We start from the raw sequence: 24,713 nt of genomic DNA, 5'->3' as shown, positions 1-24,713 counted from the left end.
CTGGGATGCAGTGCTTTGAACTCTTTGCCTCTTTTCAACATTAAAATTACAGCATAAATGTAACCCCCTCATACCAGTCTACCCTTTTATTTTCCATTATAGCACTCTGGTTACTAGCTTCTTAGCTATTGACCATCATCTGTTTATCTGTTTATTTCACATCTTCCACTATCAGAATATCAGCACCATTGATGGCAAAGGCTATGCCTGCTTTATTCACCACTGTATAGCCAAAGCATGATACTCGGCATTCAGTGTTTGACAAATGAAAAGAAAAAATGACTAATGCAAAGAGAATGAAACGAATTAAAGAAATTCTGCCATGTTACGAAACTGAGCGAAACATGGAAATCAAGATCATGTTTTAAAAAAAAATTCTATGGGCTGGATGCGGTGGCTCACGCCTGTAATCCCAGCACTTCAGGAGGCCGAGGAGGGCAGATCACAAGGTCAGGGGTTCGAGGCCAGCCTGGCCAATACGCTGAAACCCCATGTCTACTAAAAATACAAAATAGCAGGGCATGGTGGCGTGCACCTGTAATCCCAGCTACTTAGGAGGCTGAGACAGGAGAATCGTTTGAACTCGGGAGGCAGAAGTTGCAATGAGCCGAGATTGCACCATTGCACTCCAGCCTGGGCAACAAGAGTGAAACTCTGTCTCAAAAAAAAAAAAAAAAAATTATTTAATTCTGCTGGAACACTTCACCTATTTTAAGTTATATAAAAGAATACTAAATATCAGTTAGATTTCTTACTTGAAAAGTTGAGAGAATCTACAGTACCTAGAACTGCTGTGATAATCAAAATGTTCATAGGACACTGTAACAGGGTCTGGCAAACAATAAGTAGTCAATAAGTGACGATTATTCTTAAAAGAGCATTTAAAAGACTTTGAAGATAAAGTCCTGTAAAATGAGGATATGATCATAGGAAGAAAAAAAGACTTGAAAGAGGTCTGTTTCTGTACTGATGCTGCCCTTTCAACTCTAGGATATCCAGCTCAGAGATTATTTTTCCCTTACAAAAATCAGGAAATATTCTTTCAACTTCCTACTGAAGGCCGGAAATAGTCACAGTCCAGTCCAGGACAAAGCAATACAAAGCCAAAGGGCGGGCAGGGTGGCTCACGCCTGTAGTCCCAGCACTTTGGGAGGCCAGGGCGGGCAGATCACAAGGTCAGGAGATCGAGACCATCCTGGCTAACACGGTGAAACCCCATCTTTACTAAAAATACAAAAAAAAATTAGCTGGGCATGGTGGCAGGTGCCTGTAGTCCCAACTACTCAGGAGGCTGAGGCGGGAGAATGGTGTGAATCCAGCAGGCGGAGCTTGCAGTGAGCTGAGATCGCACCACTGCACTCCAGCCTGGGCAACAGAGCAAGACTCCGTCTCAAAAAATTAAAAAAAATAAAATACAAAGCCAAGGAAAAACATTTTTAACAAACACCTTCCCAAAGGCTTACATTTGTATTTTTCACAAAACACGAGTAATGACTATCATATGATCTTTCTCATTCTGTTAGAATAAATTTAGTACCAAAATATATCCATTAGTCGGGTAAAGAAAAAGTTACATGATGTTTTCCACCTTCAGTCAACTATATCTTTGGCTAAAGCTAAGCAAAGATAGTTAACATATAAAATAATAGCAAAAATTAATCTAGAGGTCAATTACAGAACTTTAATTTTAACTTGTTATTGCAGATAATCAGTATCTATCCTCACGTCTATGTTTACATATGATAATATAAACCAATCAATACTAACACAGAAAAATTATTTATGTGAAGACATGTTAAAGAAAACTGCTATTATCATTGTGAAAGTTCTCTCGATTTCTAAACAAATGAAGGCTGTTCAGCCCATCATATGACCTAATTGGCTGAGCATTCTTCACTAGTTACTCATACACTGGAAATCGCACACTAAAAATCATGTGAATATCTTGAGATGTTAGAAAAAAATTTCAGAATGTTTGTTAAAGTTTTAGGTTTGGCATAATCAAATATTTCAAGATTTAAAAAACTACAATCTAAATGAAGTTAACAGGGATTACATCTAGTAGGTTTTCTGAAATTGAGATAATTACTAAAAATTACTAATTTTTATTCAGTAATTAAGTATATGTATTAGATATTCTACATGCCACTAACCAAAACTAATGTTAAACTAGAAAATAATTTCTAAATTTGTCCAATACTAATAGACTTAAAAGAAATACATTTCTAAGACTGACAGGATACAATAAGTAGTCAATAGGTGATGATAAGTAATTAAGTAATAAGTGCAGAAGAACATATACAATATGCTTATTACTTGCAAATAGGGGAAATGTATTCACGTTTGTGTAAAAGAATAATGGAAAGATACAAAATACACAGAAGTGGTAACCTATAGAAGATCACAGCGGTGAAACAGGGATAGGAATTAGACTTGTCAATGTCCATCTTTTTAAATTGTTTTAACATTTGAGCCATGTGAATACATACTTATTTTTAAAAGAAGTAAATACTTTATATAAGCATGTGTATCTCTTTAAATCAACATAAATATATATGCATATGCATATGTATATATGAGTTTAAAGAACAGAAAATTGGTTTGTCTGTTTTTTTTCTTTTTAAGAGAAAGAATTAAGAAAAATTTTTCACAACACCACTGAGAGCCATGTTTCCAGGTCACAGTTCTGACTAAATGAAACTTCACAATAATAGCTCTTTTCTCCCCCTTTAAAACCCAAGAATACTTTTCAATCTACCATAATTCTAAGACAGACGACTTTAAAAAAAGAAACCAAAAGAGAAAAAAAGGTTAAAATAATATGAACTATTTCACTTTATTTATCCTCTAAATAATTCTACTATATATTACTAGTTACAAATCATTTTGATTTAAAAAATATAGTATTACTGAAAGTGAAATGCTCCTCCTAAAGTCCTTCCACCATCTCTGAATCTGTCCTCTTAAAAAGATCGCTGCACTTTACAAAATTTCAGGCTAACACCAAATAGCAATAATAATTTTTTTTCTAAATCTAGATTGTTGCCTGAAACACAAATCACTTCTGAACTGCATTCCAATCTACAACATCCCTCTGCTTCAAAAGACTCTATCTGAAGTTGTCTCTGGAAAACTCATGTCCTCTTTCCCCTCTCATCCCACTTACATGTTATAGTCTTCTCTAAAGCACATCAGGTATTTAGAATACCTCAATGGCAGCCTGTAATACTGTTCAACATTCTTATGCTACCATCAGCAACCCATACCCAATCACAGGTTCCTACAAAACATAAACCAGATTTCTATAAGTTGTCCATATATACTAATTATAAAATGATTTAAAATATTAAAGACAAATTATAAATGTTTAAGATGAGCTGGAGGAAAGGGGAATGAGTTATTGTTTAATGGGCACAGGGTTTCTGTTTGGGATGATGGATAAGTTCTGGAGACAGACATCGGGCATGTGAGTGTACTTAATGCTACTAAAGTGAACACTTTAAAATAGTTAATTTTATTTTATATATATTTTACCACAAAAATAAAAACAAATGACATATTAGGAATGCCACCATAAGTATCCCACAGTTTAGTGCTCACCTGAAAGAAACCTAACAATTTTCTATTACTAAGTTGATCTGTGAATATATAACTCAATTCTGTAAATGCTTATGCATTAGGCATGTAGGCACAGGGCCTATGACTCACTATAATTTTAGAAGTACATGTAAATGTTTTCATTTCTTTTAAAATAAGAAGAAAAAAGTGAACTTTTGCTTCAAAGAAAATGTTTTAATATATAATACTAATATATTTTTCCTTAAAACAATGTAGTCATAAAATATTTTCAATTTTTTTAATAGAAAGAGGGGCCCAAGAAGGCAAAAGTGCCTAGGGCCCATGAATGTCCTAATATGACCCTATGTTTACCATTTCCTAGTATGAGATTATCAAGCGAGAACAAGAAAGAAAAAACACAACTGCAGATGTATGTTAAACAGTATTATTGAAAGAAACTACATACATGAGCAATTATTGAAGGCCTGACATTTTTTTAAAACCTCAATAATATTAGAATGGTATCTCAATTATTGTTTAATCCTTTTCAAACAACTCTTTATTAACAAGAGGTAAAACAAGATATCCCATTTATGCACACAATAAATGCTTGAAGATTAACCTAACAGGGATTTAAAAGAACCAGAGAGCAGTAACTACGAAAGGAGTCAAAAGTAAGTGAATAAGTGGGAAGAAAAAAGAAGAAAAAAGAGGGAAGGAAGAAGAAAAGGAAAAAACACTGACTAAAAGAACAAACAGATCCACCTTCTTTATCGAATTCGAATTCACTGAAGTTGAAAATATTTCCTAAGTAAATCCATAGGCTTAGTATAATGTCAATTAAAATCCCCAATTGACAATTCAAATATTGAGGAATATACTGAGAGAAATTATGTAGTTTAAAAATAAATTTGAAAAACTAAAAAAAATGAGCATCTATCTAAACCTATTGATACTGGATAAAAACAAAAAGACAAATAAAAAATATTGTTAAAGCTATAAATTAGTAAATTTCAAATATGAAAGCAAATAAAATAGGGAAAAGAATAATAAACATTTCTGGCAGAATAATGTTAACATGAAGAAAAACAAATTGATCTCTACAGCTTTGTGCTACAACATACAGAATTTCAGATGCATTACAAATTGATTTTTTAACTGGAAAAACATGGAATATTTATAGTTGTAAAAGGGGGTTTGTCTTTTGACAAACAACTTCAAGCAACTGACCCAATTATTACAGAAAGTATCTACAAAATGAAAAACACCAAAGTAAAGATAAAAAGGAAACCAACAAAGTGAAGAGAGAGAGGAGGGGCTTTGCAGCTGTAATGCTAGATAAAACTTTTATCTCCAAAATACACACGAAGTGGTCTAGCTTGGTGCCCAGTCTTCAACAGAAACTGTCACAAAATACGACTTCAATCAAAAGCGGGCAGAGTTGCACTCATTCAGCCATGTGTCAGGTACTGTTATAAACACTTGATACAACTAATCTCAAAGTCACAACAACTCCCCTATAAAGATGATACTATTATTATTCTTAGGTGGTAAACTGGAAAAGTAAGGCCCAGAAAGGTAAGTTACTTACCCAGTATGACATAGCTAAACGGCTAGAGCCAAGATTTGAACCCAGGCAATCTCCCTCTAGAGTACATGATCTCCAACACTAAGCTATTTGCTTCTTTCCCATGCGCAACAAAAGTTCATGGACCATTCATTCTACAAATCTACTAGATTTATATCTAAGAAACTTTTCATTAGATATAAGTTACTAAAATGCAGGAAAAAACACAAATAAGAATAGTTTTGATAGAGTGCTTTGAGGATTCAGAGGATCATACCATTGTCAGTAAAGGGGATAAGGAAAGGCTTTATGGAAGAAGTGGTATCTACATTGGGTATGAAAGGATATGAGATACAGAGATGGGAAATTAAAGAGGAAAACACTCCATACTCAAGAAACAAAAGGACCAAAAGCATCAAACTAAGGTAGAAAAAAAGCACTGGAACTCAAATAATTGAGCTGAAATGAATGTTATACAGGAGGGAAAAAAACGAAAATGAATGATTCAGAAGACTAAGGAGTTTAAACTGAACTCTGTATGGAAGGTAGGGGAGTAACATGAACACAGCTTTTATAAGGCAACTGGATATAAGAATTAGAAAAGAGATGGAAACAGAAAAAAAATGCCAGTGGGTTAATACGCTAGCCTGGGCAAAGTAAGGAATGTCCAAAGTAAAGTAGGGCAAATAAAAATGGAGAAAAGAGAACATGATATGTAATACACAGTAGTTAAAAATTTTAAATTAAATTAATGAACCAGGTCAGAATATATTAAAATGTAAATACAACAAAAGGGATGGATGGGACCACATTTGGGAGTTTCTTTGGGAACCTCATAGTGGGAGGACATTAGGGGCCAAAAAAAGCTAGAGTGGAAGGTAGACAGCCCCTGAAGAAAACTGCCTCTGCACCATTTGGCCATGCTCAAAAACTTGATTAAGGAGACTTTAAAACATCAACATTTTGAGAGAGATTATGAAGGCAGATGGACAGAATTGAGTAATAAATGTGGAGGTGACTCAAGTTTTAGTGCAATGAAAGAATGATGTTGTCATTAACAGAAATGGAAAAACTGAAGGAAAGTAGGTTTAAAGCAAAAAGAGACAGGAGTTCTGGTTTCTAGATGGTGAGATGAAGGCTTATATAGAACAATATCCAGAAATAATGCAGTGTCCACAAGACTAGTGCTTGAGTAAGAAGAGCTGAAAATACAGATGCCATCTACATAAAGACAGCTGGAAGTTGTGAGACCAAAAGAAAAAATCTTAGAAATAAAAAATGAATAAGGGAAAGTTTCAGGAACGTCTATATTTAGGGGTGAAGGAAGAAGAGGCAAAGAAGACACTGGCAAAGGCTTAATATTACCACTGCAAATATCAAGAATAATGCAGCAGCACTTCCTAATCTTTTTAACATGAAAGTGCACAAATAAGATAATACCATTTGTGTGGCATAAAGCAGTAATCAAAACTGCTAAAGGCTAATGCTGTTAGCCCAGGAGCTGAAGAAATCACCCATATCCACACCAATTAATCCAATTATTGTACTGTTTGGAAAGCTCTGTAATACATGACAAAAAGTTTAAGATTCTATTCCCCTAATCTTTCAATAGAAAGAAAAAATTTCTTTTCAATTCCACCTAACTGATTCATTAGGTGGAATGTTGCAAATCTGACAAAGGAGAAAAGAACTCAGAAATAACCATGAAACTTGGTAACTGAGAAATCACTAATAACTCTAAAATCAGTGGAAAAAAATGAGATTCCAGAAGAAAATATGAAGGAGGGTGATTAAAGTAACAACTTTTTACCAGTCATGTTACCCTAACTGGTTAAAAGGTATATAACCTAAATGGGATGATTCTTCAAATCTTTTTAATAAAAATATTCTCTTTTTAAACTAAATTTAATGGTAATATATTTTACCTCCTGATCCTTCTTTTTTAAGAGACAGGGTCTCACTATGTTGCCCTGACTGGAGTACATTGGCTGTTCGTGGGTGTAACTATCACACACTGCAGCCTCTAACTCCGGGGCTCAAGTGATCCTCCCACCTCATCCTACCAAGGGCCTGGGCCTACAGGTGCAAGCCACTGCACCTGGCCTTTCATTTTTTTTAAAAAGGAAGAATAAAAATCCTTTGAAATGCTAAATACTTACCCAGTGCGAGACTGACCAACTTTATCACAGATATCCAAAATGAGGCCCCAGTCCTCAGCAGTATTCATCTCGCTGGTTGCTTTCTCTGTAGATTGTAAAAGGGATTGCAGAAACATTATTTTTTAAATCTTTAAAAGATATATAACCACATTTAAATCACAAAACTAGAGTATAATCAAGTCTTAACAACAAATCAGAATAGTTGCCAGCATTCTAGTTAGTTTCATGGCCATCTTGAAAAGACGTACCCTCATTATCTCTTGCAATTATTTTCCCTATTCACAATGCAATTGCTTCTTTACTTAGTATAAAATACAAGGCATTGATTTTTCTTTACAAAAAATTATATATAGGTCTACCACCATCTGCAAATAGAAAGACTAAAATAAGAAATATTATTTTCATTAGCAAAAGATTATTTACTTGCTAGTAAATCTTTATAAAAATGTTTCAGGTAATTAAGTTAATTATTTAGCTAGTTTTGTTGATTATATTTTTGATAATATGGAGAAGGGACTGAAGGAAAGAAAACCAAGTTTTGACTGAATGTATATCCTTAAATAAAAACTTACTTAAGTGTTCAGAGAAAATAACTGCCTGTTATTTATCCTAAGAAATTATTCTTCAAAAGTGAAGAGGAAATAAACACTTTCTCAACAAAAATCGAGGGAATCTACTGCAACTACACCTGCCTTGAAAGCAATATTAGCAGAACTTCTTCACAAACAAGAAAAATTATGTAAGTCAGAAACTTGTATCTACATAAAGAAAAAAACAGCATTAGAGGCTGGGCAAGATGGCTCATGCCTGTAATCCCAGCATTTTGGGAGGCTGAGGTGGGAGGTTCACTTGAGGATGGGAATTGGAGACCAGTCTGGGCAGCAGAGCAAGACCTCATCTTTAAAAAAATAATTAGCTGGGCCTGGTGGCATGCACCTGTATTCCCAGCTACCGAGGAGGCTGAAGTGGGAGGATCACTTGCGCCCAGGAGGTTGAGCCTGAAGTTAGCTATGATCGTACCACTGCACTCCAGCTAGCCAACAGAACAAGAATCTCTCATTAAAAAAAAAAAAAAAAAAAAAAAAAGAGGAAGAGAATAGAGATGGAATACCTGAAGGTAAAAATAAAAATAATAACTTTATTTTTATTTTTATTTTTCTTCTTACTCTAACAGAAAATAGTTTATTCTAAATAATAACATCAACAATGTATTCATTACCTATGATTTTACATATATTCTGATATTCTTATGTATGCTTCCATGTAAGTAGAATGAATGACAGCAATGATGCAAGGGATGGGAAGGAGGAATTCATAATATTTTTATTTATTATAAGGTACCTGCATTACGCATGAAGTGGTACAGTGTTATCTGAAAGCAGACTTGGATTAGTTGTGAACGAATATTGAAAACTCTTGGGCTCTTGGGCAATTACTTAAAAAAAAAGTTTTTAAAAAAGTATAACTGCTATGCTAAGAAAGGAGATAAAATGGAATCATGTAAAATGCTTAATTAAAATCACAAAAGCCAAAAAAAGAGTGAAACAGAAAATGTGAACAAAGAACAAGGGCAATGAATAGAAAATAGTAACAAATATGGTAAATATTAACACAAGCATATTAATAGTCACTTTACATGTCAATGGTCTACATACTACACCAATTAAAAGGCAGAAATTGTCAGAGTGAATCAAAAAATAACAACAACTATATGTTGTCTATAAGAAACTCACTTTCGACATAAAAACACATAGAGATTAAAAGTAAAAGGATGAGGCCAGGCACAGTGGCTTTTGCCTGTAACCTCAACACTTTGGGAGGCCGACGTGGGCAGATCACTTGAGCCTAAGAGTTCAAGACCAGCCTGGACAACATGACGAAACCTCTTCTCTACGAAAAAATACAAAAATTAGCTGAGCATACTCAGGAGGCTGAGATGGGAGGATCACTCGAACCCGGGAGGTGGAGGGTGCAGTGAGCCAAGATTGCACCACTGCACTCCAGCCTGGGTGACAGAGCGACACCCTGTCTGAAAAAAAAAAAAAAAAAGTAAAAAGATGGAGAAAGATGCATCATGCTAAAACTAGTAAAAAGAAAACGCTATATTATTTTCAGACAGATTAGACTTCAGAGCAATTAAAGCTATCAGAGATAAAGAGGAACACTACATAGTAAGGGTTCAATTCTCCAGAAAAACAAAACAATCCTTAATGAGTACGTGCCTATCAAAAGAATGCCAAAGTACACGTGGCAAAAATTGATATAACCGCAAGGAGAAATGGAGAAGCCATTATTCTACATGGACACTTCAACATTCCTCCATCAGAAATAGACAGGTCAGGCTGGGCACAGTGGCTCATGCTTGTAATCCCAGTACTTTCAGAAGCCGAGGCGGGTGGATCACGAGGTCAGGAGTTCAAAGACCAGCCTGGCCAATATGGTGAAACCTCATCTCTACTAAAAATAGAAAAATTAGCCAGGTGTGGTGGCAAGCACCCGTAGTACCAGCTACTTGGGAGGCTGAGGCAGAAAAATTGCTTGAACCCAGGAGGCGGAGGTTGCAGTGAGCCAAGATTGTGCCACTGCACTCCAGCCTGGGCGACAGAGCCAGACAAAAAAAAAAAAAAAGAAATGGACAGGTCAGGTAGGCAGAAAATCAGAAAGGACATAGTTGAACTCAACAACACCATCAACCAACTGTATATAATTGATAATTGACATCTATAGACTACTTCATCCAAAAACAACAGAATACACATTCTTCCCAAGCTCTCATGCAGCATCCACCAAGACAGACCACCTTCTGGGCCATAAAACAAACCAAGACAAATCTAAAAAAATAGAAATCACATAGTGGTTATAATGGAATAAACTAGAAATCAATAACAGAAAGATAGCTGGAAAATCTCAAAGTATATGGAGATTAACACACTTCTAAACAAGAGTAAAAAAAAACTTAAAAGAAATTTTAAAATATTTTGAACTAAGTGAAAATACAACTTCTCAAAATTTGTGGGATGCAACAAAAGCAGTGGTTAGAGGGAAATTTATAGCATTGAATACATATTTTTAAAAAGAATCAAGATCTAAAATCAATAAGCTTCTACCTTAGGAAACTAGAAGAGCAAATTAAATCCAAACTAAGCAAGCAGAAGAAAACAAACAACAAAAATTAGAGCAGAAACCAATGAAACTGAACATAAGACCAATACAGAAAATCAGCACAACCAAAAGCTGGTTATTTTAAAAGATCAATAAAACCGATATGCTGCTAGCCAAGCTAAACTATGGAAAAAAAAAAAAGAGAGAGAGAGAGAAAACACCAATTACTAATATCAGAAATGAAAGAAGGGACATCACTACAGACCCCATGGATATTAAAAAGAAAAGGAAGGAATATTATGAACAACTCTATGCCCATAAAATTGATAACCTAGATGAAATGGACCAATGCCTTGAAAGACATAATCTGCTGAAATACATACAAGAAATAGACAATCTAAATGGCCCACATCTATTAAAAAAATTGAATCAATAATTAATAATCTTCTACAACAGGAAGCACAGGCCCAGATGGATTCACTGGTGAATTTTACCAAACATTTAAGGAAGAAATTATACTAATTCTGTGTAATCTCTTGCAGTATACAGAAGCAGAGGGGATACTTCCTAACTCATTCTGTGAGGCCAGCATTACTCTAATACCAAAACCAGACAAAAACATTACAAGAAAACTATAGGCCAATATCTCTCATGAACATAAATGCAAAAATCCTCAACAAAATGTTACAGGTAGTAAGACAGGTATGAGCAGGGCAGGAGAGGGTTCTCCCACACCCACTAGGAATGCTGGGTGATTCAGCAACTATCACATTGCCTCTCTAAAAGTGATAAATTGGCAGCCTGCACCAGGGAGAGAGAAGCTCCTAACAGTCCCTAAGTGTTAAACATTAAAGTGTTAATTGAATGCAGGCACCAGGGAGAAGCAAAAAAGGGGGCTTCAATAAAATCTCAGGCACTGGGTGAGTGAGCCTAGGCATGTGCATTAAGAGACAAAATGGTAGTATATGACGTTCCTGGGGCACTCCACCGGAAAAGGGAAGAAAGCGTCCGATGGGCACGCATACAACTTTCTAAACACACTGTGCATGCTCACCTCCCAAGTATAAGGAGGGCACTGCGCATGTGGGCCGCCCACCCTAAGAGAAGAATCACAGGAAAGGGGCCAACCTATAGAGTCCTGGGATCAAAGTTAAACACCGCACTTACTCTTCAAGTCGCCCACTTGGATTTCTTCCAACTGCACTTTCCTTTCTTTCCTGCTGTAAAGCTTTTTAATAAACTTCCACTCCTGCTCTGAAACTTGCCTCATCTCTTTTTCTGCCTTACGCCCCTAAGATGAATTCTTTCTTCTGAGGAGGCAAGAATTGAGATTGCTGCAGACCCATACAGACTCACTGCCAGTAACTCAGATACCTTCCACCGATAACAAAAATATCAGCAAATTGAATCCAACAATGTATAAAAAGAATTATATACGCCATGACCAATTAAGATTCATCCCAGGTATGCAAGGCTGATTCAACATTTGAACCGTTACCCTCCAAGAAATTAGAAGACTCTTTTCTGGGGGCTCTATGTCAGCCCAAGAGGAAAGACCTAAAGATAGTAATTATTGCAGGGGGAGGAGTGAAGAGGCAGAATTCCACAGTCAGTGGCCCACCAGACCAACCTACAGTGAAGTTAAAAGTCAATGAGACCTAACCACATGATCAGAACTTCCAATGTGCTTTTGATTTCTCCAGTATTAGCCACGGGCAAACAAGCAAGCTATTTGAAACTTTTTTTTTTTTTTTTTTTTCCAGACAGAGTCTCGCTCTGTTGCCCAGGCTGGAGTGCAGTGGCGCAATCTCGGCTCACTGCAACCTCTACCTCCCGGGTTCAAGCGATTCTCCTGCCTCAGCCTCCCGAGTAGCTGGGACTACAGACGCATGCCACAACGCCCAGCTAATTTTTTTGTATTTTTAGTAGAGACGGGGTTTCACCATGTTAGCCAGGATGGTCTCAATCTCCTGACCTGGTGATCCACTCACCTCGGCCTCCCAAAGTGCTGGGATTAAAGGCGTGAGGAAACTATCTTCTAATGTGGAAGATAAAGAAAAAGACCAAAAAAAGAAAAAGAAAAAAGCAACTTAAGAGAAAAAGAATATGCGTAGGAGGAAAAAAAAAAACTTTAAAAAAACATTATATTTCAAAACAACAGCTGTACAGAAGCAGAGGGTAACCAGTCTTGACTGGAACACTGCAATTCAAAGAGCAGATATGCTGAAAGAGAACATCGCCAAGATCTTCAATAGCAGTCTCCATTTTTTAAACACAGATGGGTTGGGGGGAGGGTGGAAATGACTCATACCAAGATTCTTATCTGTAATGGTTCGTCTTGACCATGTGATAATGAAATTCTTGTTTCCATACTCTCCTCCATGCCCTGCTGCCTAGATCAATAGAGTACACTTATTTCCTCATTTTGACCTACTACTGAGAGCGGAAGTCGGTCAAGTGAGTTTAATTGCAGAAAATAGAAAGCAGTCAACTCTGACCAAATATTTTACAGGTGTATAATACCTGCTATATATCACAGCATCACCTGCTAGTTAGTCACTACACTGGACAACTAAAATAAGCATCTAGTAAAGACCAAGTGGATAATAACCAATGGGTATTGGTTAGGTAGGGTACCTACCTAGCTACCCTACAATCTTCTAACATAGAAGATAGCAAAAGCAGATTATTCACACAAATTAATTCCTTGTGTAAGAATTAATACAAAGATCCAAACAATTCGTGATCTCAATAAAGCGATTTACTTGCAGGCAATTATAAAATTTGAACACATATTCAGCAAAATGGAATAGCCTTCTAGTCCATGCCATACCCTGCCAGAAGTAGCTTACAATCTAAGAAAGGAAATGAAACCAGCAGATAGACTTAAATTTAAGACTGAAAGGGTTTCAAATAATGCAAAGCCCAAAGCAAGTTGAAAGAAAGGTAAAGAGCCTGGAGAGAGAGAAGAGGAGAATCAAGAAGGGCTTCCTGATGTATTTAGAAAATAAGAGGACAGAATAATGAATTCATCTGTTTCTAATTAAGTGAATAAAGTAAAAAGTAAAGTCATCAAAACAGAAAAGAAGTATAATAAAGAATTTAGGCTGGCTGAAATACAGACTACTTTGTGAAAGTTTGGAATAATAAGAGAACAACATTAAGACCTAAAATACTAGCTCAGGTGTTTGTACTGCTTCGAGAAACATCAGAATGCCAAGAGTTCTAAATAAGGAAATAAAACAACAAGAACTAGACTTTTTTGAAAAACATTAATCACCAATATGTAAAAGTGGTTTGGAAGAGAGAAAAGAGAAGAACTAGCTCAAATTTACCTATCATTGTTCAAGTTTTGGTAATATATTGTAAATCCCTTGAAAATAATAAGGTTTACTTTGGGGAATTATTTCAATAACCATGCTCTCAGTCTAAGTGCTCAAAAAAAAATGATAAGACTACTCATGTATCTGCAATATGAAGCCACAAAAAGTCATAGTAACACATTGACCTTAAATAATACCTGGTTTAGCCGGGCGTGGTGACTCACGCCTGTAATCCCAGCACTTTGGGAGGCCGAGGCAGGCGGATCACAAGGTCAGGAGATCGAGACCATCCTGGCTAACACAGTGAAACCCCATCTCTACTAAAAATACAAAAAATCAGCCAGGTGTGGTGATGGGCGCATACAGTCCCAGCTACCTGGGACGCTGAGGCAGGAGAATGGCGTGAACCCGGCGCAAGGTGGAGCTTGCAGTGAGCTGAGATCATGCCACTGCACTCCAGCCTGGGTGACAGAGCAAGACTCCGTCTCAAAAACAAACAAACGAACAAAAAATAATAATAATAATAATAATAATACCTGGTTGAATGGTTTTCAAACTGAACTTTCAAATGCAGAAACCCTCTACAATGCACTGCTAACTACCCAGAGGGCCAGCATACTTCTGATGCTAACTACCCAGTCAGCAAAGACTTCACAGGTTGACGACACAGCTCTCCATAAGACTCCCTTCACTTCAAACCTCAGACACAGACTCTGGGGTCCCCAGGCACTTCTGACCAACTGGATACAAACTGGGAGTTCCCACTATCCTTCAGGATTGATAATTCACCATAGCAACTCACATAACTCAGAAAGTACTACACTTACAATTAGAGTTTTATCATAAAAAACACAAAGCAGGACCAGCCAATCGAGATACACAGTTGTCTCTTGGTATATATGGGGGATTGGTTCCAGGATCTTCCACAGATACCAAAATGTATGGATGCTCAAGTCCCTAATATAAAATGGCATTGAACTTGCATAAAGCCTGTGCACATCCTCCTATATACTTTAAATTCTCTAGATTACTTATCATGCCTAATTCAATGTAAATGTTATGTAAATAATTATACTGTATAGGGCATAATGACAAGAAAAATGTCTCTATGTGTTCAGTACAGACATGATATTTTTTCCTCTACAAGTTTTGATCCACTGTTGTTTGAATCCATGAATGCAGACCCCCAGATACAAACAACCACCTGTATAGAGCTAGATCTGGGAGGGTCCCAAACATAAAGCTTCTGTGCTAGGAAGCTTCATCACCCTCCGAGTACATCAGTGTGTATCACCACAATGTGTATCACCTACCAGAATGCTCAACTGAGCTTCAGTGTTCAGAGTTTTTATCCTGTTTTACCAAAACAAATGTTTAACTCTGTGAGATGAATCCACACAACACAAAGCATTTTCACAAATCGCTTGTTTCTAGCTTTTATCGCGGAATATTTGGTTTTTCAGTGTAGGTTTCAATGGACTGGGAAATGTACCTTCATGGATTCTACAATTGGGGTTTCATTATATAGGTATGATTTATGAAACCTGACCACATAGTGGAACTCAATCTCCAGGTCCCTATCCTTCCCAGGAGGTCCTGTGACTCAAAGACCAAATCCTTTAATCACATAGTCCTTCTGGAGTGGCCAGCCCCCAGACCAAGTCATCTTATTAGCATAAACTAAGCCTTTATCCCAGGGCCCCACCGTAAATAACAAAGATGCTCCTATCACTCAGAAAATTCCAAGGATTTAGAGGCTCTCTCCTAGGCAACAAACACTAGTCAAATTATTTATCATTCAACACTCTATAAGAGAATTTTTTCTTAAAAGAAACCCAATATATATGGCAAACCCAAGTGGAAGTGCTCTGATTGAGGAGTCCCAGAGCTCCCTAGGTACTCAACCCCTCTAAAGCCCAAGAATATTGAGTGAGTCATTCTGAACAATATCACTTACTTCATCTTAGAAAAGGAAAGCATGTTATTACTTTGGGTCTGGTAGTCCATTTTAATAATTAATTCATCATTCTTACTGACTGGTAGCCAAGCAGGCTTTTTTTTTTTTTAAGTGCATTTTTTAAAAGAACACACTTAAATTCTACAACCTGCCACCTTATTTAAAACATAATAGCTAAGCATATTAAAGCTTATTAAAAAGTTAACAGTTTATGTGATCAAATGTAAATTGCCTACTATCATAGTTGAGTGCTATCTTACAGTTCTTGAATTAATGATATACCCAGGAAGACATGATAGTTGTCAGCAGATATTATGTTGAACACTCATGAACTACTTTATTACTTTCCTACACATAAATAGAATCAGCATCTGACTCATATTTGTATGGATGGATCAGAAACATAACCCACTTCAGAAATCTAAAATTGTTCACATCATTTATTGAGGCTGCCTCAAAATCATCAAAATCAGTGGCACAATTCTTCTCAGTTATAAAAGAACAAGTTTTTTTTTTTAATCAGAAGGATATAAACTACCTACAACATGGTTCTGTGAATAGCAAATGAAGTCAAAACTATTTATTTTCTAAGACAAAAACAGGGTTTGTGGGAAAAGGAAAAGCGACAAAAATAATAGACTTGCTTCTAAAGAATTCAAAGCTTCATAATGATCTCATTTTATCCTGAGATTATCCTTACACTAATACTCAAAAAGAAGAGATTGAGAAATCTGCCCAGCAGTACCCAGAAAAAACACACACAGAGCCTCATTTGAATTTCAATAGTCTTTTCAAAAGATTAGAGAACTTTTTTCTGATAAGCAGCTACTTTTGATTTTTCTCAAAATTTATGACTGTCAAACATCTAGGGAGGTAAGAAATGCTGACAGGATGACTTCACATCACATTTAGGCTGTGAGGAAAGGACTGTCATTCAGTCAGCCCGAAGATGTAACAGTTCATTAAAAATGGCCAATGGAAAAATAAGTCTGAAAGAAATTATCCAATTTGCAAATCAATTCTTCAAAAATCTTTCATCTAATGTCCCTGATCCTCCTGGAAACTGTATCTGCAAAGAAAAGTAATCTGACGCTCTGCTAACCAGAAAAACAAGTAAGTATCAAAAGAACAGCATGGAAGCATTTCAGGGAGGAACATAAAACAGAAATGATAACCTAAAGGCATTAGAAAAAACAGCTTAGAGGAGAGGTAAAATAGGGACAGAAGAACCAAAGAATACAAGCTCTTAATCCAGTGGATATCAGACGGTTAACATACTTGTATTCTGAATTTTCACATTTATCTCCTATGTTTGACAGTAACTGATTGCACACCTTAGAATCCAATAGTCCCCACATCTATTTCTAACTTGATTATAAAAGGAGCTAAAACGTATCCATTGGTTACTACATGCCAGGTGCTATGCTAAGTGCTTTACATGCATCATCTCCTCAAAACAAACCTACTGAGGATTAATGAACAAATAGGCATGTCAAGCCAGAGGATCCACATCTGAAGAGCACAGTGGCATAAAACCAACAAGGAGTGAAATACACCTGTGAGAAAAAAGTGGAAGGTGAGGCTGAAGAGTTACAAAGAAGCCAAATGTAAGAGGCCTTACATGCCCTGCTGAAAAGTTCAAAGTACTGTGAAAGCTGTAGATTCTCTAGAAATTTTTTTTTTTTGAGACGGAGTCTCGCTCTGTCACCCAGGCTGGAGTGCAGTGGTGTGATCTTGGCTCACCGCAAGCTCCGCCTCCCAGGTTCAGGCCATTCTCCTGCCTCAGCCTCCCAAGTAGCTGGGACTACAGGCGCCCGCCACTACGCCCGGCTAATTTTTTGTATTTTTAGTAGAGATGGGGTTTCACCATGTTAGCCAGGATGGTCTCGATCTGCTGACCTCATAATCCGCCCGCCTCGGCCTCCCAAAGTGCTGGGATTACGGGCGTGAGCCAAGACGCCCAGCTCTCTCTAGAAATATTTTAAACAGAGGGGCCACACGTACATTTACATTTTAAAAATATCACCATCAGCCATCTGGAAAATAAATTGGGAAAAATTGGAGGCAAGGAAGAACAGCTGGAAGCTACTGTACTAATCTGAGAGAGTGGTGATCTAAACCTGCAATCCTTGAGGGCATATTCGGTACCAGGGTATCTGGCACAGGGTAGACAGGATACATTTGTTGTTTAGAATGTAGAAAATTACAACTACAGAAGTCAAGAATTACTCCCAAGCTCTCGACTTGTATGACTAAGTAAACTAAGGTACCAACTATCAAAACAGACAAAAAGCATAATTGAGAAGAAAAATTTCAAATGGTTTTGAACATGCTGAACTTGAGATATCTGAAGCCTATTCAACTCTGGTAAAGAGTCAGAATGTCATGTGTTTTCAGAAGTAATCCTCATAGCATCCGCATGACGTATAATGGATATTTCTATCCCTATTTACCAAAGTAGAAAGTGAATTCAAAGGGGTCCTATACCTATCCAACTATATATTGTGTCCATTTACTAACAGTAAATGCTGCAGGTGCAATTTAAGCCCAAAGCCCAAGGTCTTTCTATCATACCACACTACAGGAGAATGTGACATTAACATTTAAGATTCATCTGGCTTATGATTTATGAGGCTGAATGGACTAAGCAAAGCAGACTAAAACAACGTCCAAGTATGTAGGACGTGGACCGGCCCAAAGCAGTCTGACTGGGAACACAAACATTCTATTATAGAAACAAACACATATGATGATTTAGCAGAGGCAGGGAAATGATTCAAAGATGCTTCTTGGGTTTCAAGTCAAGATAACTACAACACTAAAATATTACCAAATTGGCAGGGCCCGGGGGCCCTCACATCTGTAATCCCAGCACTTTGTGAGGCTGATGCAGGCAGATCACTTGAGGCTAGGAGTTCAAGACCAGCCTGGCCAACATGGCAAAACCCCATCTACATTAATGTAAAAAAGATTTAAAAACAAACAAAAATGTTACCAAATAATGAATGAAGAGCCAGACTGAGAAAGATAACTTCAGTTTTCTGACAGACAAATTTGTTTTGGAGGGAAAAAAGGACACCAAATAGAAATACAAGACTAATGTTCTAGAAAAATACCAATAATTCACTATTTGATAAATAATTCTTGAGTGCTTTCTATGTACCAGACACTATCCCTAAAGTATTAGGGGAAAAAAATGAAAAGTTCTGATCTTGATGGAGTTTACATTCCACACAAAAGATAATCAATCAATTAATGTCAGGTCACTAAGTACTATAAAGAAAAAAAAAGGAACAAAGAAACCGAGTGAGAGGGTAAAGATGCATGTTTTTTAATTTTATTTATTTATTTTTTTAAAGACAGGGTCTCACCCTCTTGCCCAGGCAAGAGTGCAGTCACAGCTCACTGCAGCCTTGACCTCCCGAGCTCAACCAATCCTCTGGATTCAGCATCCCGAGTAACTGGGACTACAGGCATACCAACATGCCAGCTAACTTTTTTATTGTTTGTAGAGACAGGGTCTCATTATGTTGCCCAGACTGGTCTCCAATTCCTGGCCTCAAGGAATCCTCCTGCCTCAGCCTCCCAAAGTGTAGGGGTTACGGGCGTGAGCCACTGCATTCAGCCCAAGAAGGATATTTTTTACAGAAGATTATTAGGGAAAGCCTCTCTTAGAAAATGACGTTTCAACAGTCCTGAATGGGTGTGATAAACATCCAGACCTTCAAATAACTGGGTGAGGAGTATCCCAGGCAAAGAGTACCACATAGCTACAGAGGCAGGAATGAGCTTGGAGCATTCAGATTTAAGAAGCCTGGAATTCAAGAGAGTGAGTTTGGAGATCATAATCATATCAGACACACAGGAAGGAGCCATATTGTGAGCCACAATAAAAAAATTTGCATTTCCCTTTAAGTAGGATAGGAAGCTACCAGAGACCTCTGAGCAGGTAACATTTTTAAAAGATCACTGACCTTGGTAAATGAGAACTGATTGTAGAGGCAAGAGTGGTGACAAAGAAACCTACCAGAAGGCTCTTGCCACTGACTATGAGAGACAACAATGACTGAACTAAGGTAAGAATGGTGAGACAGAAAAAGGTGATGATGTGTCCAGAGTTTGTTCCCTCTGGTGGGTCTGTGGTCTCGCTGACTTCAAGAATGAAGCTACGGACCTTTGTGGTGAGTGTTACAGCTCTTAAAGGTGGCACAGACCCAAAGAGTGAGCAGCAGCAAAATTTATTATGCAGAGTGAAAGAACAAAGCTTCCACAGCATGGAAGGGGACCCAAACTGGTTGCTGCTCCTGGCTGGGGTGGCCAGCTTTTATTCCCTTATTTGTCCCCGCCCATGACCCACTGATTGGTTCATTTTACAGAGTGCTAATTGGTCCATTTTACAAACCTCTAGCTAGCTACAGAGCACTGATTGGTGCGTTTTTACAGAGCACTGATTGGTGCATTTTACAATCCCCTTGTAAGACCGAAAAGTTCTCCAAGTCCCCACTTGACCCAGGAAGTCCAGCTAGTTTCACCTCTCAATGAGATTCTGGATATGTTTTTAAAGTATAACCAAAATATCTTGATGATAGGATGAATGTGAAGTGTGAATAAGAAGAATCAATGATACAGCTAGACATTAGAGCCCAGTGACAGGAAACAGTAATCACATTGTCTACTGAGAAGAGCAAGGATGAAGGAATGAGCAGGTTTGGGCAAAGAACTAAGAATTGAGTTTTTGAATGCTTGTTTTTAGACTCTAAGCAGAATCCAAATGTAGATGCTCAGTAAGGAGATGGATATCTAGGTCGAGAGCTCAGGCAAGAGGCTGAGAGTAAGAACATAAATCCAGGAGTTACCAGAAAACGCTAGGTATTTAAAGCTAAGAAATTAGATGAGGTTCTTTTTAAAATCTTACTAAATAAAAAGTACAGAAATTTTTCTAAGTGCTGTACAAATATTAACTCAACCCTCTTAACAACTCTCTAAGGTAAGAACTATTATTACTCTTATATTCCATATTAAAGATAAGGAAACTGAGACACAGAGTATCTAAGCAACTAGCCCAAAAATCACACTGCCGGTAAGCAGCAAACCTGGGATTGAATCCAAGCAGTGTGGCCCCAGAGTCTGAATTCTTAACACTAAGCTAAATTGCTTCCTAATACTCTAAGGGAAAAAAAAAAAAGTGGAAGGAGAGAAGAGGCTCTGGAACTGAGCCCCAGGGCACTCAACTTTTAGAAGCTGCAAAAAGGAGAAGCAAAAAAACTTAAAAGGAGCTAAGTAGAAAATGAGAAAAAGTTTGGTGTCCTGAAATCCCATGAATAAAGGACTGTATATCAAAGAGGAATGCTTAAGAGATCAACAAAGAAATGGACTAGAAAGTGACCATTGGATTTGGCAAGGTGGAAGTCACTAGAGACTCTGAAATAAAAACTTGATGAAATAAGTTATCTTATGTTTCTTCTAAATTCAACTCTTGAATAATAATGTCCAAAATGAGATTCATTTATTCCATAAATGTTTACTGAAAGTTCTTTAGCATGCCAAACACTGGTCTACAGCTAGGGATACCGCAGTGAACAAATCAAATAAAAATCCCTGTCCTCACAGAGCTCACATTCTAGTAACATCTTTCGGTGTTTCTTCCAAGGGAAAAGCTATCAACAGCATTGTGTCCTTTATAAAAAGTTATATTATATAAATCAGTCAGTGAATTTCTGATTCAGCTTCAGATTAAGACTGAAGACAATTTTGAAGACGTGCAAATGTATACAAGTGTTAAGTGATAAATAATTGTATCAAATGAGTTACCTTAATGTTATGACATACTTGTTGGTAGATATGGTGAAAGAAAAAATTGTTAAGTGTATTCTATACACTGTATTCTATATGTTATACTATTAAAAAATAATATAGGAGTCTACTGGACTCTGTGCAAGGATTATGTACTGGGAATCTCTGAGGGGTCTTCTTAGATAAACCTTTTGTAATATTTCAATACAAGGATTGTGAGAAGAGAATTGGTCCAATACCAAAACCTGAGCAACTTTAAAAAGTAAGCTTTTCTGGAGCAAAACAATGTTGCTACATTGAAGAAGTATACTGTCTAGCAGGCTCAACTGACACATTCTCAACTCAACAAACATTTATTAAACACCTCCTATGTAGCAACCACTCAATAAGGAGGAAAATACAGTATATAACTATCTTTAATGCTAAATAATTTGGTAAAGGCAAAAATGCTAAAACAAGTTAGAGAATTTCCTAAGAAGGTGGAAATTAGACTGGACTAGTGCAGCGGTTCTGAACTGGGAGGTATTTTGTCCTTCCAGGGGGCATTTAGCAATGTCCTGAGACTTCTAAAATCATGAGTAGGAGCTGGGTGTCACTGGCATCTAGTGGATAAAGGCCAGGGATAAGGCTGAACACCTATTGCACCGGACAAACTCCTATGACAAAGATATTTATCTGGTCCAAACCGTCAATAACGTTGCTACTGAGAAACCCTTTGCTATAGTAATCAGGAAATGATTCAGGTATAATGAGTTGGATTCTGAGTTGGCCTTAACACATAAGGATATGTTGAAAGATAAAAGAAAGTATAAGCATAGGACAAAAGCATAAAGGCAAGAAGGTGCCTGTGTTTGAACTGGGTGGTACAGGTACTAGGAACGGGTTTGACATTAAGAAATTTACCTGAATCCAGTGCAAATACGTGTTCACAAAGTCAGTAGACTATAAAGATGACTGGGTAGTTGCTAGCTAAATTATACAGGACCAAGAAAACTAGACAAAGGTGCTGTAAACAGAAGAAGCAAGTATTAAGAAGCTGTTTTAAGTATTTCCCCTAGAGATTCATGTAGTGAGATGTAAAACTGCTTGAGAGCAGCAACTAGGCCTTCCTCATCACTGTATCTCTTATGTCACTGAGCCGCTGTGTCCTTTAGTGTGTGGTAACTGCTTATTAAATTAAATGTAATTTTCCAATTCATTAAGCATAATCGGTGATCTCCAAGGTTCCGTCCACTGCTAAGATTCAGGACACTCATTTAAGGTGGAACAAAAAAGGTAGCACCTAGTAAGTGCCTACCACACTGTAGCAGGCCCTCTAGACATATCATTTAACTGCGGAACGGAATGATATGTTTTCCCCTCTTTAAAGACAACAACACTGGAACTCAAAGAATTTAACTTGCCTATGATTTCACTGTGAGCTGAGAAGTGGTGGAGGTAAGGAGTGAAGCTTTTTCTACTCTTACATAAACCTCCAAGTTTCAGTGACCTGCTTTTAGGAAGAGTTAAGCAAAATTCAACATCCACCTTTCATAATTAAAATACACAAAGACGTATAAAGTAACTTCATAAGGTTGTCCTTATTCACAGTAATGATTACATTCTGCCATAAGGGTTTTGGAAATGCTATTTGTCTTGCTTTCATTCCACACTTGTGTGCCAAGGTAGTTCCTACGTGCGTTCAAATTAAACCAAAATTCTCTCCCCGGAAACTCAAATTCCCATAATTATTATCTTCAAGTCAGAAAAAAATAAAATAAAATAAAAAACAAGCAAACCTATTGAATTGACATGATCAGTGTCTAACACCAGTGATTCAGAAAATAACAAAAATGTAGCATTTAAAACTCTTTCCAGATTCAACAACTTCTTCCACACTTCTTTACACCTTTTAAAGTGCAGAGACCTAGCCTAAGAGAGACATCCCAGAGGCCCAGGTCCTCAATTCAGCTTCAGTCGTTGCCAAGTATTTCATCTTCATCGCTCCCCACATTTTTAAGAGTCTACCCTTAACCAGAGCTCCCTCCTTCAGTTACCGTTATAAAAGATTTTAAAATCCTCTAAGAAACCTTACCTAAAACATTCTGCCAGTTCCAGACGCTCAACATTTATTTGTCTAGGCAAGCACTTTTGGTGTAGGGTTTACAATCCTAATCTAGCCAAGAAACGCCTTAAGCCCTTCACTGTTCCAGAAGCACAGTCCCTGCACCAGATGCTACACCAGCTGCTCCTCCCAGGCCCTTTACACCAACCCCTTCAGCAGTTCTTTGGCAACCTACAGTCCTAGCTCAAGGCCCATTTCACAGGATGAGTCCCATTTCTTTCAAAGAGGATGCGCCAAGCCCTCAACCTCCTCCCAGCTCTGAAGGAAGGAACCTCAGGAAAGGGGAAGAGCGAACTCTTCCTCGGCCCTGGCCCGAGGGTCCTGAATGCAGGCAGGGGCTGGCAGAGAGTGAGCGTGCAGTCCGGTGAGGAATGGGCAGGGAGAGGCAAAAACACTTACCAACATCCTGATCGAAGGGATTGGTGGCAAAGAGAGGCATCTCCACTGCGTGCCGAGGTGTCCGCGGGGACTCCCCCTCGACAGCACGGGAGTCAGGGCTCGACGTAGGAAGGAAGACTCCTCAGGGAAAAAGAGCAACAGAGACTGACTCTACAGGGTCCGCGACAGCTCCTCCTCTCACCCAACCCCAGCAACCGCGGCAGCAGCGGCGGCGGCGGCGGCGGCCACAGCAGGGAACCGAGGAAGCCCCCGCGGGGAGCTTGTCGGGAATCTGGGCGACCTCGGCGCTGCCTGTCTCAAAGCTGCCCCGAGCCTGCCCCGTCGGTAAAGACTGAAGAAGGAGTCCCCTCTGCCTGACTCCTCTTTTAATTAGTCACACAGAAGAGTGGAATTAGTACTTGTGTCTTCTGCTTTTCCCTTGGCTAGGAGTCTCCGGAGGACAGGGTCCTTCAGGCGTGCTGAAGCCTACTAACAACCCCAGGAGTGACTGGGAGACCCAGGAGAAAGAAAGCAGGTTGAGTTTGGGTCGAGCCGTGCCCTTTTTTTCCTCTCGCTCTCTCGGTTATCATAACCTTTTATCCCCTCTGGAAGGAAATGGAAATTCCTTTGGATCATCTTCTAGGTAAACAGTTTAATTCGCTGTGTGAGGTGACAAATTTGCTCGGATGAAGTCATGGGAGCTGAACGGATTGGCCTGAATCCCAAGAGGGGAGTGTTCAGGGCGCGCGGCTCCCTTGGAGAGGCTGAGGTA

General features: G+C 38.0%; 1 protein-coding gene across 2 annotated transcripts in view; it reads right to left on the bottom strand.

The window, feature by feature from the left end:
• Positions 1-24,181, bottom strand: part of STAM (signal transducing adaptor molecule) — an 82,590-nt gene extending 58,409 nt beyond the window's left edge. For both annotated transcript variants that reach the window (XM_032165088.2, XM_032165167.2), the window contains exons 1-2: positions 23,963-24,181; positions 7,285-7,369 (exon numbers count right to left, since the gene is read on the bottom strand). In XM_032165088.2, coding sequence (XP_032020979.1) covers positions 7,285-7,369; positions 23,963-24,002 — 125 coding nt within the window. In that variant the 5' untranslated portion in view covers positions 24,003-24,181. The remainder of the gene's footprint in view (positions 1-7,284; positions 7,370-23,962) is intronic.
• Positions 24,182-24,713: the final 532 nt, after the last annotated feature.

The sequence above is a fragment of the Hylobates moloch genome, unplaced genomic scaffold (assembly GCF_009828535.3).
Source record: "Hylobates moloch isolate HMO894 unplaced genomic scaffold, HMol_V3 SCAFFOLD_2, whole genome shotgun sequence".
Lineage (NCBI taxonomy): Eukaryota > Metazoa > Chordata > Mammalia > Primates > Hylobatidae > Hylobates > Hylobates moloch.
The sequence above is the reverse complement of the archived record's forward strand: the minus strand, read 5'-3'. Positions and strand labels throughout refer to the sequence as shown.